Source organism: Callorhinus ursinus, unplaced genomic scaffold (genome assembly GCF_003265705.2).
Source record: "Callorhinus ursinus isolate GAN/ISIS: 27379988/994484 unplaced genomic scaffold, GSC_fseal_2.0 scaffold6, whole genome shotgun sequence".
Lineage (NCBI taxonomy): Eukaryota > Metazoa > Chordata > Mammalia > Carnivora > Otariidae > Callorhinus > Callorhinus ursinus.
Window position 1 is genome coordinate 65240931 of NW_027397068.1, and position 15344 is coordinate 65256274.

At 45.0% G+C, this 15344-nt stretch overlaps 1 protein-coding gene across 1 annotated transcript in view; it reads left to right on the plus strand.

The window, feature by feature from the left end:
• The first annotated feature begins 873 nt into the window (after window positions 1–873).
• AKAP12 (A-kinase anchoring protein 12) overlaps window positions 874–15344 on the plus strand; it is a 94779-nt gene continuing 80308 nt past the window's right edge. The window contains exon 1 of the mRNA XM_025866328.2: window positions 874–1204. Within this exon, the coding sequence (XP_025722113.1) occupies window positions 1043–1204 (162 nt within the window). The 5' untranslated portion in view covers window positions 874–1042. The remainder of the gene's footprint in view (window positions 1205–15344) is intronic.

Sequence of the window (15344 nt, forward strand, 5' to 3'; positions counted from 1 at the left end):
GTAACGAGTATTCAAGAGTATGAAGGATAGGAACGCAAGCCACTTCTGCTGATATTATTCAAAGCCTTCATCTATGGAGAACTACTGATGGCCCATGAAGAAGAGATCTATGTCGTCATGTCTCAGCATGGCGCGAGGGAGAAGGGGCCTGGACCTCCAGCATCACGCCCTCAAAGAAGGACAGGCACATTTCCAGTCACAGCCTCACTTCCCCGAACTCCCCAAGGAAGGAGGCCAGCCAGTGTCGCTGATGGTATCGCCTGACATCACTAGTTTCGGATGATAGGCGAGCTTGGGGCCGCCTGGCCCACCTCATCCATGGCCTGACTGCGCTACCCTCTCGGTTCCCAGCTCCTGCCACGTGAGGTGTCCTAATATGGTCAGGCTCCGGAGAAGCCAAGGAGCGCTTGCCTTTCTTCTGCTAGTGGGGAGGAGGCAGGAACCAACATTCAGAGGATAACACAGTCCGAAGGAAAGCAACTGGGGATTTGGGTTCGCTTGCTGGGCGAAGGGAAAAGTGCGCTGCAGCAGAAGCTCTGCCTTGGGTTATCAATCATTTAATAAACCGCAGCAAATCCAATCTCCCTGAGGGGCCTTCGGCCCCCCCCCCTCCCCTTCTGCAACCCTGGATCGTCCCCCAGCTCGCGTCCCCATTTAGGAATGGGAAGCGTCCGGGGGTCGGGGTGGGCTGCCTGCCTGGACCCTGGCTCGAGGCTCGGACTGCGCCTCAGGTCCTACAGCCTGGGGGGAGATGCTGCTGCAAGGCGTGTCTGGGGCTGTGCTCATGTGATGAAGCGAGGGAAAAACAAGGGGGAGGAGGAGGCAAAGAGGTGGCTTTTTTTTTTTTTTTTTTTCTTTTAAGGAGTTTGCCGCGAGCGCGTCTCGTTCATTCGCAGTCTGGGCGCGTTCGGAGGAGGACGGCGGGAGAGGAAGGCGTTCCTGGGACCTCGCGGGCGCACGGCTTCTCGCTCTTCTCCACGTTCCTAAGATTTGGGGGAAGGCGTGACCGGGCAGCTGGGCGCGGGAGAACCGCAGAAGAGCCATGGGTGCTGGGAGCTCCACGGAGCAGCGGAGCCCGGAGCAGCCGGAGGCGGGGAGCGCGACGCCGGCCGAGCCCGAGCCCAGCGGCGGCGGCCTTGCGGCGGAGGCGGCGCCCAGCGCGCCGGGGGACCCGGCCATCGCTGCCGCGGACCCCGCCACCAAGGTACGGGCGCGCCGGGCCACCTGCCCCGGGGGCGGGGGGGGGGGTGAGGGTTGGGGGGTGGTCCCTCTGATTTCCGCCTGCCAGAACTTCCCGGCCGGTCCAGCCCATCTGCAAACTCGGGAGCACGCACCCCTCTTTCTAGCTTTCCAGGGTCTCATGCGCCGGGGCGGGACCAGAGCAGCAGCGAGCGCGGCGGGTTTGCATCTTTGTCGTGGGTCTCCGGGGGAGGCGACTGCGCCAACCGCAGTAATAAAATCCGCCCCCCGCCCCCCGCTAACAGCCTTTCTCCGCACTCTTCCGGTGGGAGCGACCCAGCCCGCGACGCCCGAGCTGCTCGGGGGAGCCCGAGGGGGGTGGGGTGGGAAGTGACCCACCCTCCGAGGGTCCTGCGCCCCCCGCCCCTCTTTGTCCCGGATTCGTAAAGTCAGCTGTTGGGCCAGGACCCGTGTCGCAGCGTGGCGAAGCCTCCACCCGTGGGTTCCGCGCCGCGTATGGTCTTTGGCACCGGCTGTGCCTGGAAAGACCCGGGTTTGGTACCCAGCCCTGCTGCGGCTGCGGCTCGAGCCGACACCGCCTTCCTGATGCAGAGAAAGCCTGGGGTGTAGCTCGCTCTGAGCCAAAGAAAACCTGGGTAGACGCTGCACTTCCAAAAGGAATGACAGGTTTCGTAAACAAGGCAGCGTCCTCCTTTTCGCTCAGTTCATTGCCTGTGGACTCAAGGGGTAAACATCCTGGGGGAGTAGTAGTTAGAAGTTCCCAAACGATGCGGTCAGAGACGTAGGCAAGGATTTTTACACTCATGTCTATGGAGACAGTGCTGAACCTCCTAGAGATTTTCTATTTTATAGTCTTAAGTCTTAAAGGCTGAAACATTCACTCCTGGCCGCTATAGCCGCCAAGACTGTGACTTGTTTGATCGTTGTATTTTAGATCTGTTTTTCCAGCATGTGTGTTCATTAGCAAGGCGTCACCTAATCCGTTTTGCAATATCCTTATAGGAAGATGGTGGATAACTTATCATATTTAATTTTTTTTTTCAAAAACCCATGTGTTTCATGGGTTGGGAAGATGGTGGATAACTTATCATACTTAATATTTTTTTAAAAGCCCCAGGTTTTACATGGGTTCACAACCCGTGTTTTATCTGAGGATACAAAATGTGAGGAACTTTAACTGTTTACAGTGTGAAAAACATCCCCCCCCTAAAATCTGGGTAAATTTCACAGAACTGTGACCTCATTGCCCTGACCTCTTTAGCTGTCCTAGTCTAGTTTGGGCTGAGAGACTGCACTTAATTAGATTACTTCTAGTCTTTAACTTATAACTACTTGTAAAACCCATGGTCTCTGGGGCTGTAGGTACTACCAAGAACAAACTGCTAGAATATCTAACTTTCCAAGACAGTGCCTAACCTTTGGGCACGTGTAAGGTGCAATCCTGTTGAGGTCTAAGTCACATTTTAATATTTAAGTATATATCACCTTTTGATGCTGATTACTGCCAAAATGGCCACATAACCAGTATTTAGCATCCAGTAGTGAGAGTGGTTTTAAGGTGTAATTGTTAAAAGCTTGCAACTGGGGACATTTTTTCTTGGTTTTTACTACTTCAGGTCTTCTTAAGAGTTCCTGCTGAAATAGGATACTTAATCCCTTCCAGGTAAACTTGAATTTGTTCATTTAAAAATATTCTTTCCATTCTCTTTTTGTCCTTCTTGCATAACCTTATTTTCCCTTCCTGGTTGCCACCATCTTGAAGCAGCCAAGCAACCTCCTTAAAAAAAAAAAAAGACTTAAATAACATCTAGACTATCATTGAGCTTTTTGGCAGACTGCCCAGTTATCAATTTGGAGACAAATCAATACACTTACATGTATCCTTGGAAAATGGTGTCGTTTTTCATTTTCAGCTAGCAAAATTTATTACACAGGTTTTCAAAAGTCCTTTTGAAAAGAACTCCCTAATTAAGAATGACTCAGCACATAGCTCTTGCCTCCCCTCTTCGCCCTGTGAAACTCCAGTTGCTGACCTCTGAGTAATCCCATCTGCCTTTCTAGGCTCCTGTAGCCCCACAGACCCTTCCCAGCAGTTTGCTCCACATTTGTGACGTTAGTGACTTGACTGTTGTCCTGGTTCTGGATGCTCCACGAGGGCAGGGACCATATCTGTGTTTGCTCAAGTGTTCCCCCATCCCCCGCGGGTGGCATGCTCCCTGGCCTGTAGGACCATATTGGCTCCCTGGTTTTGATTGGACCCTGTTAAGTTGGGGAATACCTTGGGCCATCTACTTTTTCTACAGTTTAACCTTTGTGTCATTATTGTGCTCTCTGTGTCATGTATCAGATAGTGACTAATCCAAATAGGTCTGGTTATTAGTAGACCAAGTGAGTATTTTGGCAAAAAATTCTGATGTAGGGGTTCTCCAGAAATAAGGTGGCCTGTTGGCATTGCAATTTCAAATTGTCTTTAATCTCAAATAGACAAAATAGTATAAATGCAGATGGCTCAAATGAGACCACTTTATACATTGAATTAGTTATGAATTGCATCTTGAGCTTTCTTGACTGGGTGTGTGGACATTTGGGGGTTATACTAATACACCCCCCCGTTCCCTGGTAGAATGCTGATCACTAATAAAGGCTATTAACAGATTTTTTTCCATCTCAATGACGTTTATATCAGATGCCTGCTGACTATTTAGTAATCCAGTTTACTTTCTCTTTTTTTCCCACTAATTATGTTATCTGTCATTTACTGAGTAAGTACTCAGCTCTCAGAAAACATTACACTAATTGAATATCACTTCTATCAGATCATATGGAGTGTAAAAAAAAACTTGACTACTGAAGCCTAACGTTTAGGGGCACTGAGGCACAAGTCCATAAGTCCTGGGTTTATCTGGTGTATTTCAATAAAATCGAAGGAATCTTATCTTCCAGGCAATCTTTTACAATCTTATACATGAAAATTCTGGGGGACAATGGAATCAATTATTTGCTAGGTTTAATTTTGAGACTTGGCCATTTTGGCCACTGCAGGGGCAGGAATGTTAAATGATGCAAATGCAAGTAGTAAATAAAGCCTCCTATTCCCCAATCACCTGTTTTTAAAAGTTTGTCTTTGAAAGAGTATTTTCATTCAGGTGTCAGTAGAGGGTGGGATGACCAATGACAAATTTCCTCAGAGTCTGGCAAATCTTGATTTCTTGAGCCAAGTTCCAAGTTACGTATGGACAGTCGTAATTCTCTGAATTATCCTTTTTGTATTTTCTGCTCAATCAACGACTTCAGAGCTGAAAGTGGAGCAGTGGTCAGTTGTAACCTTGAGGCCAGTGTCCCTGGCAGGTGGGAAGATGGGAACTCTTTTCTGTCCTTCTGGTTATGGTTCCATTTGGTTACAAGAGCTACGAAACACCAAAACATAACCGTGTACTCAAATAGAAGAATCCATCATCTGATTGGTAGATTAAAGGATGTCTTGGCCCTTTGTGCACTAAAAAGACAACTGAGTTAGCTAGCTGCATTTCAGAATCCTTCCCAGCCTGAGGTGTAGGATGCTTTCTCCCCCTTGCCTTCTGTTTACAAAATGGGAATGGAGGACAAAGATGACCTTACTGTGATTATGCACCAGTTTTATAATAAGAGGCCAGAATTTCGGATTCGGAGAGAATTGTATATTTGTTAACAGTGGCGTATTGTGTGTGTGGCTACCTGTATTCCTATGGATTCCTCCCAGATTACAAGAGGTGCTACTTTCTGAGTAGAACGCAGTCCAGACATTGGAGATGTGGGTGTGGTGAGGACGATCATTTAGCCTGTGGGGATTGCATTGCCATCCCTTTAATCCGTTTCGGGTTATCCGTGTAGGTTAGTGGATGTGTGAGATCAGTGGATTTCCCCTTGAAATACTTCTGTGATGAACAGGCCTTAAACATGCATCCTTTTGGATACACTTTATTTAGGTCGGCTAATCTCTGCCTTGATCACTTGAAAGCAATTAGAATAAGGATCATTCTAATTTGGTATTTTGTAGGATAATTAATAAAACAGAAATAACATGTTTTGCTTAAAAAAGGCATGAAATTCTTTTTCTCCATCAGCTGTAACACATTCAGTATTAGAGAATACCATGGAAAGGAAAATCAAGCTAAATGGTGCTCTCATCCGTGGCCTCTATACTTCTGTGTGTTATAGTCTATTCATGAAGTGAGAAGTTAGAATTCAAAGCACTGAGAAAAAGATACCAGTACTTTTATCTCATAAAAAAAGCCAAACTAAATATCCTTGAATCCAATTCTTGTTCTCTAGTAACCTGAAAAAATTATAACATAGAATGTTTCATTTTAAAATAATGGAGGGGCGCCCGGGTGGCTCAGTCGTTAAGTGTCTGACTTCTGCTCAGGTCATGATCCCAGGGTCCTGGGATCAAGTCCTCCATTGGGAGGATGGGGGAGCCTGCTTCTCCCTCTCCCTCTGCCTCTTCCCCCGCGTGTGCTCTCTCTTTCTCTCTCAAATAAATAAAATCTGAAAAAAATAAAATAAATTTTCAAAATCTATAATTATAGTTGACTTGTCTATTTAGATTTTGGACGATTTTCTTGCAAGCAAATTAGCACCTTAGTAGAGATTCTAAGGGTTGGTTTTTGTATGATTATCTTCTTGTTTCCTTACTCATTAGTACATCTAATAAAAGGATTTAGGAGAAGAGGTTAGTAATCTGTAATTTCAGTGATACATAATTCATATTTCTTATCTTGAATAATTAAGTTATTTAAAACTGACTATAATCTGACTTTCTTGAATCATAAAGTCTTCATAAGATCAAAAGTCCTTGTTCACTGTTGAAATATTTGTTTAAAAGCATTGCATAACAGGATTTATTTAATGTTTATTTTAATTTTTTTTTTTTTTAAGTAATCTCTATACCCAACATGGGGCTCAAACTCACAAGCCTAAGATCAAGAGAGTCACATGCTCTCTGGACTGAGCCAGCCGGGTGCCCTTAATATTTTATTTTTCTAAAAATGTTAATGGTTGAGAACTTTGATTTGCAGAGTATGGTAAAAAGTAAGTCTTCTATTACCTCTTCCTGCAAGCATTCACTGTGGATAGTTTGAAGCCAATGTTGGTGGTCTCTTGCATATTCTTTCAAAACCTGATGCATGTACAAGTATATAAATAATAGCGCCATTTTTTTTTAAAGTGATCTATACAATGTGGGGCTCGAACTCAAGGCCTTGAGATCAAGAGTGGCATGCTCTACGGAGCCAGCCAGGTGCCACACCCCATGTGTTTCTTTTTACAAATAAAATCATATCACGTAAGTTCTGCTACTTTAGGTTTAGAATATCTTTTCATATCAGGATATAAAGACTTACCTCCATTCTTATTAATGGCTACATACATTTTCCCTTCATGGGTTGAAGTGCAATAAAAGTTTAACCAATCCCCTGTGTTTACACTGACATTTTCCTGGTCCTTTGCTGTATTAAATTAACACAGGGAATATCCGAGCCCAGATATCTTTGTATGTGTGCAAATGTATCTCTGGGATAGATTTCTGCAAGTGGAATTGCTTGCTCAGAGCATTTCTATATATGCATTTAAATTTTTTTAAACTTATTTTTAAAGATTTTATTCATTTGAGAGAGAGCATGAGCGGCGGAGGTGGGGGCAGAGAGGCAGAGGGAGAGAGAGAGGGGGGCAGACTCCCCGCTGAGCAGGGAGCCCGATGAAGTGGGGCTGGATGCCAGGACCCCGAGATCACGACCTGAGCTGAAGGCAGATGCATAACCATTTGAGCCACCCAGGTGCCCTTGCATTTAAAATTTTGATAGCCCTTGATAAATTTACTTTCCAGAGAGATTCTGTGTCACTTTAGTTCCCCACTTTGGAGATCAGCACTAGTGTTTGGATGATTTGCCTCAGTGCAGAGCAGATTTTCTAATATTTGCCATTCTGCACCCAGGTTGGCAATTCAGTTTCCTCAGTGCATTTTTAATTATGTATATTGGCCGTATGCTCTGCTTCCATGTACCACCCGATCGTGAACTGGACTGGCTTCCAGAGCATTAAAGGCTATGGTTTATTTTACTGTTAATTTTTAAAGATCCCCCCCGCCAATGTTTTTGTTTTTCACAATAGAGAAAAAGCAAGTTTAAAGAGTATAAAGGTCGCTCAGGTCGCTCAGGTACTGTTCGTATTTCCTTCTCATTCATAAACGGTCTTAATTTTATTTGCTTGGACAGTGACCTACTTCTTTAGCAATCAATTTTAAAATTTCTCCTCTGGAACAATCTAAAATTATCCAGTTGCCAGAAATTTCTTCATACTTCTCTGATCCATGAAATGTTGGAACCTGGGACTGGGGCTGGGGGCAGCAGAATTCCACTCCTGGGAGAACAATAGGCTAAAGGCCCTCTCTTGGGTTCTATTCTCATTCTCATGACAAACTACAGCCTGGTTCTGTTAGCTGCAATAAATGTGCTTTCCCAGAAAAAAGTAGGTGCTCAAAGCACAGAAATGACAAGATCTTTCCCAGACCATGTTAGGCTTCTCTCTCTCTCTCTCTTTTTTAAGATTTTTAAATTTATTTTGGTGAGAGAGAGAAGAGCAAGCAAGCACGAGTGGGGGGAGGGCAGAGGGAGATGCAGACTCCCCGCTCAGCAGGGAGCCTAATGCAGGACTCGATCCCAGGACCCTGGGATCACGCCCTGAGCTGAAGGCAGACGCTTAACTGACTGAGCCACCCAGACGCCCTGATCTACTGCAGGCACTGTGCCAGGATCTGGGGCTGCAAAGAGTGAACTTCCAAGAGCTCAGGACTAAGAAAGTCACACGCTTTCCTTCCCACATAGTTAGCTCCTGAATCTGCTATAAATGAATTGTTTTATGTCTGGAGGGAGAGATCCAAATTCATTTTCCATACTGGTTACCTACTGTTTCCAGTAGTTTTGATTCAGTAAGTCCCCCTGTTTAAAACTCGTTTCTGCACATTTGCATAAATCTGTTTATTGATTTTTCATTTTACTTTAAAAAATTCCCTGCTGTGTTTATTTGTATAGTAAATTGAAAGCATTAAGGGAGTGGCTAAAATGTCATCAGTTATAATAGCAAGCCTGGGTTTTTTTTTTTTTTAATTTTATTTATTTATTTGACAGAGAGAGCAAAGTAGGCAGAGAGGCAGGCAGAGGGAGAAGCAGGCTCTCCGCTGAGCAGAGAGCCAGAGGTGGGGCTCGATCCCAGGACCCTGGGATCATGACCTGAGCCGAAGGCAGACGCTTAATGACTGAGCCACCCAGGCGCCCCAGCAAGCGTGTGGTTTAAAATACTTTTCTGTTCTACATCTCAGGTGTAAGCCTACAGAGGCCTCTTTTAGGCAACAGGTTTGAGCAGTGGAAACTTGAGGCCAAAGAGCCCAGGGCGACCACCTGGTTGAATATAGACGGGCCCGTCAGGCAACCCACCTCAAAGGAGCGAGCTGTAGGCCCTCACTGACCCGTGGGCTACTCAGACGCAGGCACCGTTACCATAAAAGGGAAGATTCCACACTTCCCAGTGCCTCCTCACCTTCCCGCTTTAAATATGGCCCCCACCCACTGCCTCCTGGCAGACAGCCCCTCCTCTGCTCTCCTGCTCACTGCCCCCTTGCAGTGTATTCAGTACACGTCTATCTCCTTTGTTCTGCCCTGGGTGAAGCCGGATCCATTGGCTTCCACCTCATCGTCACCCCACATTGGGGGGCCCCCATCCGATCGAGACACCAGAGACACTGCCTTACCCTGGTCTGCCGTGGCTATGGTAAGTTTATACATCCGTAAATACAAAACAGTAGGAAGCAGATGTTATCTTCTAAACTTAATTTTTCTTGGTATGTATTAACATGCATTAAAATTGGTCAAGTTTTCCAGGGGCGCCTGGGTGGTTCAGTCGGTTAAGTGTCTGCCATCGGCTCAGGTCATGATCCCGGGGTCCTGGGATCGAGCCCCACATTGGCCTCCTTGCTCAGCAAGGAGTCTGCTTCTCCCTCTCCCTCTGCCCCTCTCCCTGGCTCATGCTCTCTCTCTCTCTCTCAAATAAAATCTAAAGATTTTAGTTATTTGAGAGCACAAGCAGTGGAGAGGGAGAAACAGGCTGCCCATTGAGCAGCGAGCCTGATGCAGGGTCAGCAGGACCCCGGGATCATGACCTGAGCCGAAGGCAGACGCTTAACCTACTGAGCCACCCTGGTGCCCCTCAAATAAATAAAATCTTAAAAAAAAAAATAGTGAAGTATTCCATAAACACACGTGAAGGGCATTGGTCTAGATGCTTGGAAAGACGAAGAGAAAAGAACACGCAGCATTATCCCCGAATGCCTCATATAATCCAGGTGAGGTGATAGAGTCCCTCTAGGAAATAAGGATAATTCAAATAAACTGGGTAGACATAGAAGAATCACCATTGCTTGGTACTTGTCTTCACAGTGAATTATCTAGGTAGCTGCTGTGGAAAGATAAGGACATTTTGAAGTGTTGCAGGCACATGAGGCCATTGGCTGGGCCAGCAGATGAAGGAGCCGCACGTTTGTAAGGGAGCGGTGGGAAGGGCATGGTGCACAGGCCTGCAGCCGGGCATCGGGAGAGCTGCCCAGGCGGCAGAGAGCTGGTGAAGGCTGCTCATGAAGAACACAGCAAAGATGCAGTTGCCACGTGAGTGGATGATCGGGGGGGGGGGGCGGGGAACAAGACCAGAAAGGATGATGGGGGGAGGTCGTGCCAGCAAACATCATGATCTGGTGATGTATCAGGTGTCTGTAGGGCACGGTGGGATTGGGTTCAGGGTACAGACCTGACAGGAAGGCAGTCAGAAAACGGGAATGTCAAGACTTCAAATACAGAGTACCTCCGGCAGGCAAGAACATTCCCCCTCATGGTGTAGGTTGCCATTTTTTTTTTTTTTAAAGATTTTATTTATTTATTTAATTGACAGAGAGAGAGAGACAGCGAGAGAGGGAACACAAGCAGGGGGAGGGTCAGAGGGAGAAGCAGGCTTCCCGCGGAGCAAGGAGCCCGATGCGGGGCTCGATCTCAGGACCCCGAGATCATGACCTGAGCTGAAGGCAGTCACTTAACCAACTGAGCCACCCAGGCGCCCCTGTAGGTTGCCATTAATTGTGAATTGCTGAGTCACCGAACCATGCCAAACAGTGATAGTTGCTGCAGAGAGTATCTTGGGAAGGGAGAACATGAACTGGTAGTAACAACTTGGGACTTCTTTTTTTTTTTTTTTTTTTTAAAGATTTATTTATTTATTTATTCATGGGAGACAGGAGGAGAGAGAGAGAGAGAAGCAGAGGGAGAAGCAGGCTCCCAAGAAGCAGGGAGCCTGATGCAGGACTCGATCCCAGGACCCTGGGATCATGACCTGAGCCGAAGGCAGACGCTTAATTAACCATCTGAGCCACCCAGGCGCCCATCAACTTGGGACTTCTGAGAAGGGAGTTTGCAGCCGACTTGACAGGTAATGACAGAGGGCTCCCATGAGAGCCATACCATTCCTCTATCGGGTTCCTGTGCGAGCAGAGACCACCCGCATGGACGGCAATCCAGGATCGTGGGGTGGTGGATATAGGAGGCATAGGGACAGGCCACATACCATATAAGTAAGAGGTGAGACTGTGGAAGGAACTTAGGGTACTGGCCGTGGAGAAGGTGGAAATGAAAGTGAGTATTAATAGAAAACTAGGTAGAAGAGACGCCACTGGATTGAATGGCTGTTGGACCCAGTGAGTCATCATACAGCAGTGACTCTCACCCCAGCATGACAGGTCCTCTTATAATGAGAGCGCCTAGTGGTTGACTTGGATTCCTTCCATTTGCAGGCAAGGAGTCTAGGTAACATGGGGACTGTTTACCTTTACTTTCAAAGAAGACATTTCTTTGTCATTTTTTTCCCTATCTCCACTGCCTGCCCTCTGGTTTGTTGTTCAGAGGATGAGTTATGGTTTGCTATTTTTCATGTCCGAGCATATGATTTCTTACTGAATTGAGCCATTACAGGCGCTGAGCTTGCTGGCACGAGAATCAGTTGTCTGTCGTCACTCCCTGATATTGACCATTTTTATTTAAGACCTGTTTTGTTTTTTTTTTAAGACCTATTTCATTGCACCCTTGATAGTTTTCCTTACTCTACAATACATATTGTCGTGGTGCATAGAACAAGATTGTTGATGTATTTTATGGTTTCTAATCTTTGTTTACATTTTCAGTGCTGGGTGATAATTTTTCATTAAGTTAGCAAACTGTAGAATGCCTCTTAAGAAACTTTGGTTTGAACTTATCCTTCATTTGGGTATTTATGTAAAACCGTCTTACTCCATACCCATAACAAAGAGGCTATGCAAAGTTCAACCTTAGATGTGGTCTGTCTACTTTGAATTTATAGTATAGTCCGTATACACACAGTACAAGGGAGGGGTGAAGATAGGCTTGTTATCTATAGGCCATTGCTAAGAGTTAGCCAGTCTCTCTGTGATGAATTTTTCTTATTTGAGAAATGACACATTTAACCAGTACTTAGACCTAAGTTTTGTTTTGTTTTTAGTTTTTATTTAAATTCCAGTTAAGTGAAAATACAGTGTAATATTAGTTTCAGGTGTACAGTTTAGTGATTCAACACTTAGACATGAGTGTCTGACTCCTGTAGTGTTAATCTAAATATTTAAATGGAAATTTTTGTTCTTTGGCTCTGTTTTATATGAAGAAAGTTATTGAAAAGTAGTGGAAAATGTCACCACTAATGTTTACTAAATCAGCCTTGATTATTACCATCTTTTCTCCAATCCCGACAAAAGTTAGTGTATAAAACTTAAACAAAAAGGAGTTGACAGTAATGGGGGCAAAACCCCAGTTGGTTTGGTTTTCTATCTGATGTTTTTCTTTGTAAAACCTTCAAGAGTTTAAGTTAACTGTAAACTCAGTTGATGGTGGTTTTAGATCTGGCTCTTGTTTACAATATAGAAAGTTGTTTTGCTTTGATTAAAACGAAGGTTGATTATTCTTTTGATACTAATTAAAGACATACTAAGGTCTTTTGAACACTCAAAAGGTTTTTGTCCTCCGTGCAGAGTCTTTGGTGACCGAAGAGGACCTACAATGTTATCTAGAAAGAAAGATTTCAAGTCAGCTCTGGAACTGTGCCTGATAAACAGTCCTCCAGGACAGGGAAGAATGCAAAGAATGCTTAAGTCTTCAGGGCACTAGGTCATGGTTTAAAGTATTACATTTGTCAGAGAAAGTTTCCCAGGCAGGCCCTAGGATCCTTGGACCCCCACTTACTCCTTACCCAGGGTGCTTTAGTCTTCGGCAAATTAGGTGACTGAATTCACTTCTCAGCCCCTAGGAGGGCTGGGCTTGAAGTAGCAGGTCCGCTGCACTCCCCTGCCCTCGAAACACCAAAAAGACAACGTTAAAGCTCTAGGTTAGTGACCGGAAAAATCAGAGATGGGATGTGGTTTTTTTGTTGTTTTTTAATTGCATGATCTCAGACTAAAAGTTACTTTAAGAGTATATAGGCAAGGGCGCCTGGGTGGCTCAGATGGTTAAGCATCTGCCTTCGGCTCAGGTCATGGTCCCAGGGTCCTGGGATCGAGTCCCGCATCGGGCTCCCCGCTCCTTGGGAGCCTGCTTCTCCCTCTGCCTCTCTCTCTCTCTCCCTTTGTCTCTCATGAATAAATAAATAAAATCTTAAAAAAAAAAAGTATGTAGGCAAGTGATAATAGACTGTAAATATATTTAGAAAGAAGAGGAAAATCAGAGCATTCCTTTTAAGTGAACCAGGTGTCTGTCTCTTCTTTCTTTTTCTTTTTCTTTCTTTCTTTCTTTCTTTCTTTCTTTCTTTCTTTCTTTCTTTCTTTCTTTCTTTCTTTCTTTCTTTCTTTCTTTCTCTTTCTTTCTTTTCTTTCTTTTTTCTTTTTCTTTCCTCCTTTCTCTTTTTTTTTCTTTCTTTCTCTCTTTCTTTCTTTCTTTCTTTCAGATTTTATTTATTTGTCAGGGAGAGAGAAGGAGAAGGAGAAGCAGGCTCCCCGCTGAGCAGGGAGCCCGATGTGGGACTCAATCCCAAGATCCCGGGATCATGACCTGAGCCGAAGGCAGACGCTTAACCGACTGAGCCACCCAGGTGCCCCGAACTGGGGGTCTTTCTTGGCTGCAGGGGATCAGCTGAGTTTCTCGTAATTACATGTGACCACAGTGCCCACAGTTTGCTGTGGACTTAAGCTCGTAGAACCCGTATTTTGCCCTGAATTGTAGCTGAGTATTGGACAAGAGTCACGAACATGACAGGTCCTGAAGGCAAGAGAGAGAGTGCGTACTCCGGCACCAGGGAAGGTGACCTAGGGGATGCTATGGAGAGTATCCCTGAAAATTCATATGCTGAAACTCTAATACCAAATGCGATGTCATTAGGAGATGGGGCCTTTGGGAGGTGATGGGTCATTATAGGGTTAGCTACCTTCTAAGAAGGGACAGACAGCCTGCTTTCTGCCTACCGTGTGAGAAGACAGCCCTCACAAAGGTGGAAGAGAGCTCGGCCCACACCTACATCGTGGACTCCCCAGCCCCCAGAACTGTGAGAAATCCATGTTTGTTGTCTAAGCTGTGGTAATTTGTCATAGCCCCAACTGAGATAGAGGAAATGGAATGTCTGGTGAATTGTTGAAAAATGGAGATGCTTGAGAGGAGGCAAGAGAATGGAAAAATAGTGAAATAATAATGAAAAATTAAAAGTGATAAAATGAGGCAGGAGGGAACCTTGTCATATGGGGAGAAATACCAAGCTAAAAACTAGGTCTAGGAAAAGCTGGGCGACTGAGTCCTTTTTTTTTTTTTTTTTAAGATTTTTTATTTATTTATCTGACAGAGAGAGACACAGCGAGAGGGAACACGAGCAGGGGGAGCGGGGGAGGGAGAAGCGGGCTTCCCGCCGAGCAGGGAGCCCGATGGGGGGCTCGATCCCAGGACCCTTGGGACCGTGACCTGAGCCGAAGGCAGGCGCCCAACGACGGAGCCCCCCAGGCGCCCCTGGGCAACTGATTCTTGTAACTGCAGGACTTCGCAGAATCTTTAATATGTGGCATCTTTAGCCAAATGCAGTTGACAAATGCTGGGCTGGAGAGGTGAGTGGAGCCGGAAGAGTGGTTGAGGAGTCTGGAGAGGTAGCTTGTGGCTCTGCTGTGGAGAGCTGTGACTTCTGCATTCTGCATGTACTGTGATTGGCAATGTGAAGCCAATAATTAATTGGGATCCAAATCTACATCTGGTAGCATGTAGGCAGGGACTGAAAATAACTTTGTTTCTAATCTGAGACCGAGAGAATAATTCTAAAATACCAGGGAAATATGTTCTTTTTTGGTGGGGGCTCGGGAAGGATGGGTTTTCATTTCATTCATATAAAAACGATTGTATTTTTTATATGTAATTTTTAAATTAACCACATGTAGAGAGATTCCTCCTCTGGTTAAAATGGGAAAATATGGAATATGTCCCAGCCTTTAAATGTACGTTATCTGGGAAATGCCTCAGATTGTCCTGAGACAAAATAGTTCAAGTTTTCATATCCTTATTTAATGACGTCTAGATTTGCTAATATATTTTGGTGGGGGAGGGCAGAGAAGTAGAAAGTTGAGGCAACAATAAGGATCATTAAAATTTGGGGGGTTGAGGACAGTTTGGATTAATTTCATTGTTAGATAAGCCAGATAATTGCATCAGATTGAGATTATATTCAGTTTCTCGTGAGTCTAATAACTGTTTATAGACTCAATATTTATAGCACTTAATTGCACGTAGAGCTAAACATCCTAGCTAGCACAAGCCACGTTATGCCTTCATATTTTGCTTTAACCATATTTTCTGGAGCCAAAGACAATTGGGCTACTGTGGAGTTAAATGCTGTCAATTATTGTGTTCCTCAAACCCTTTCCAGCTCCTGTAATGAATACTGGAGGTATTGTAACTGTATGTGAACTTGAATGAAGATCAGGGGAAGGTCAAAATAGAGCCTTCTTGAATGGAATTGCAAATTCTTCCTCTGGCAAATAAGCGTAAAGAGAAATGTCACCCATTTGTTGCTTTTTATGGTCATGAAGAAGGAAAAATCCT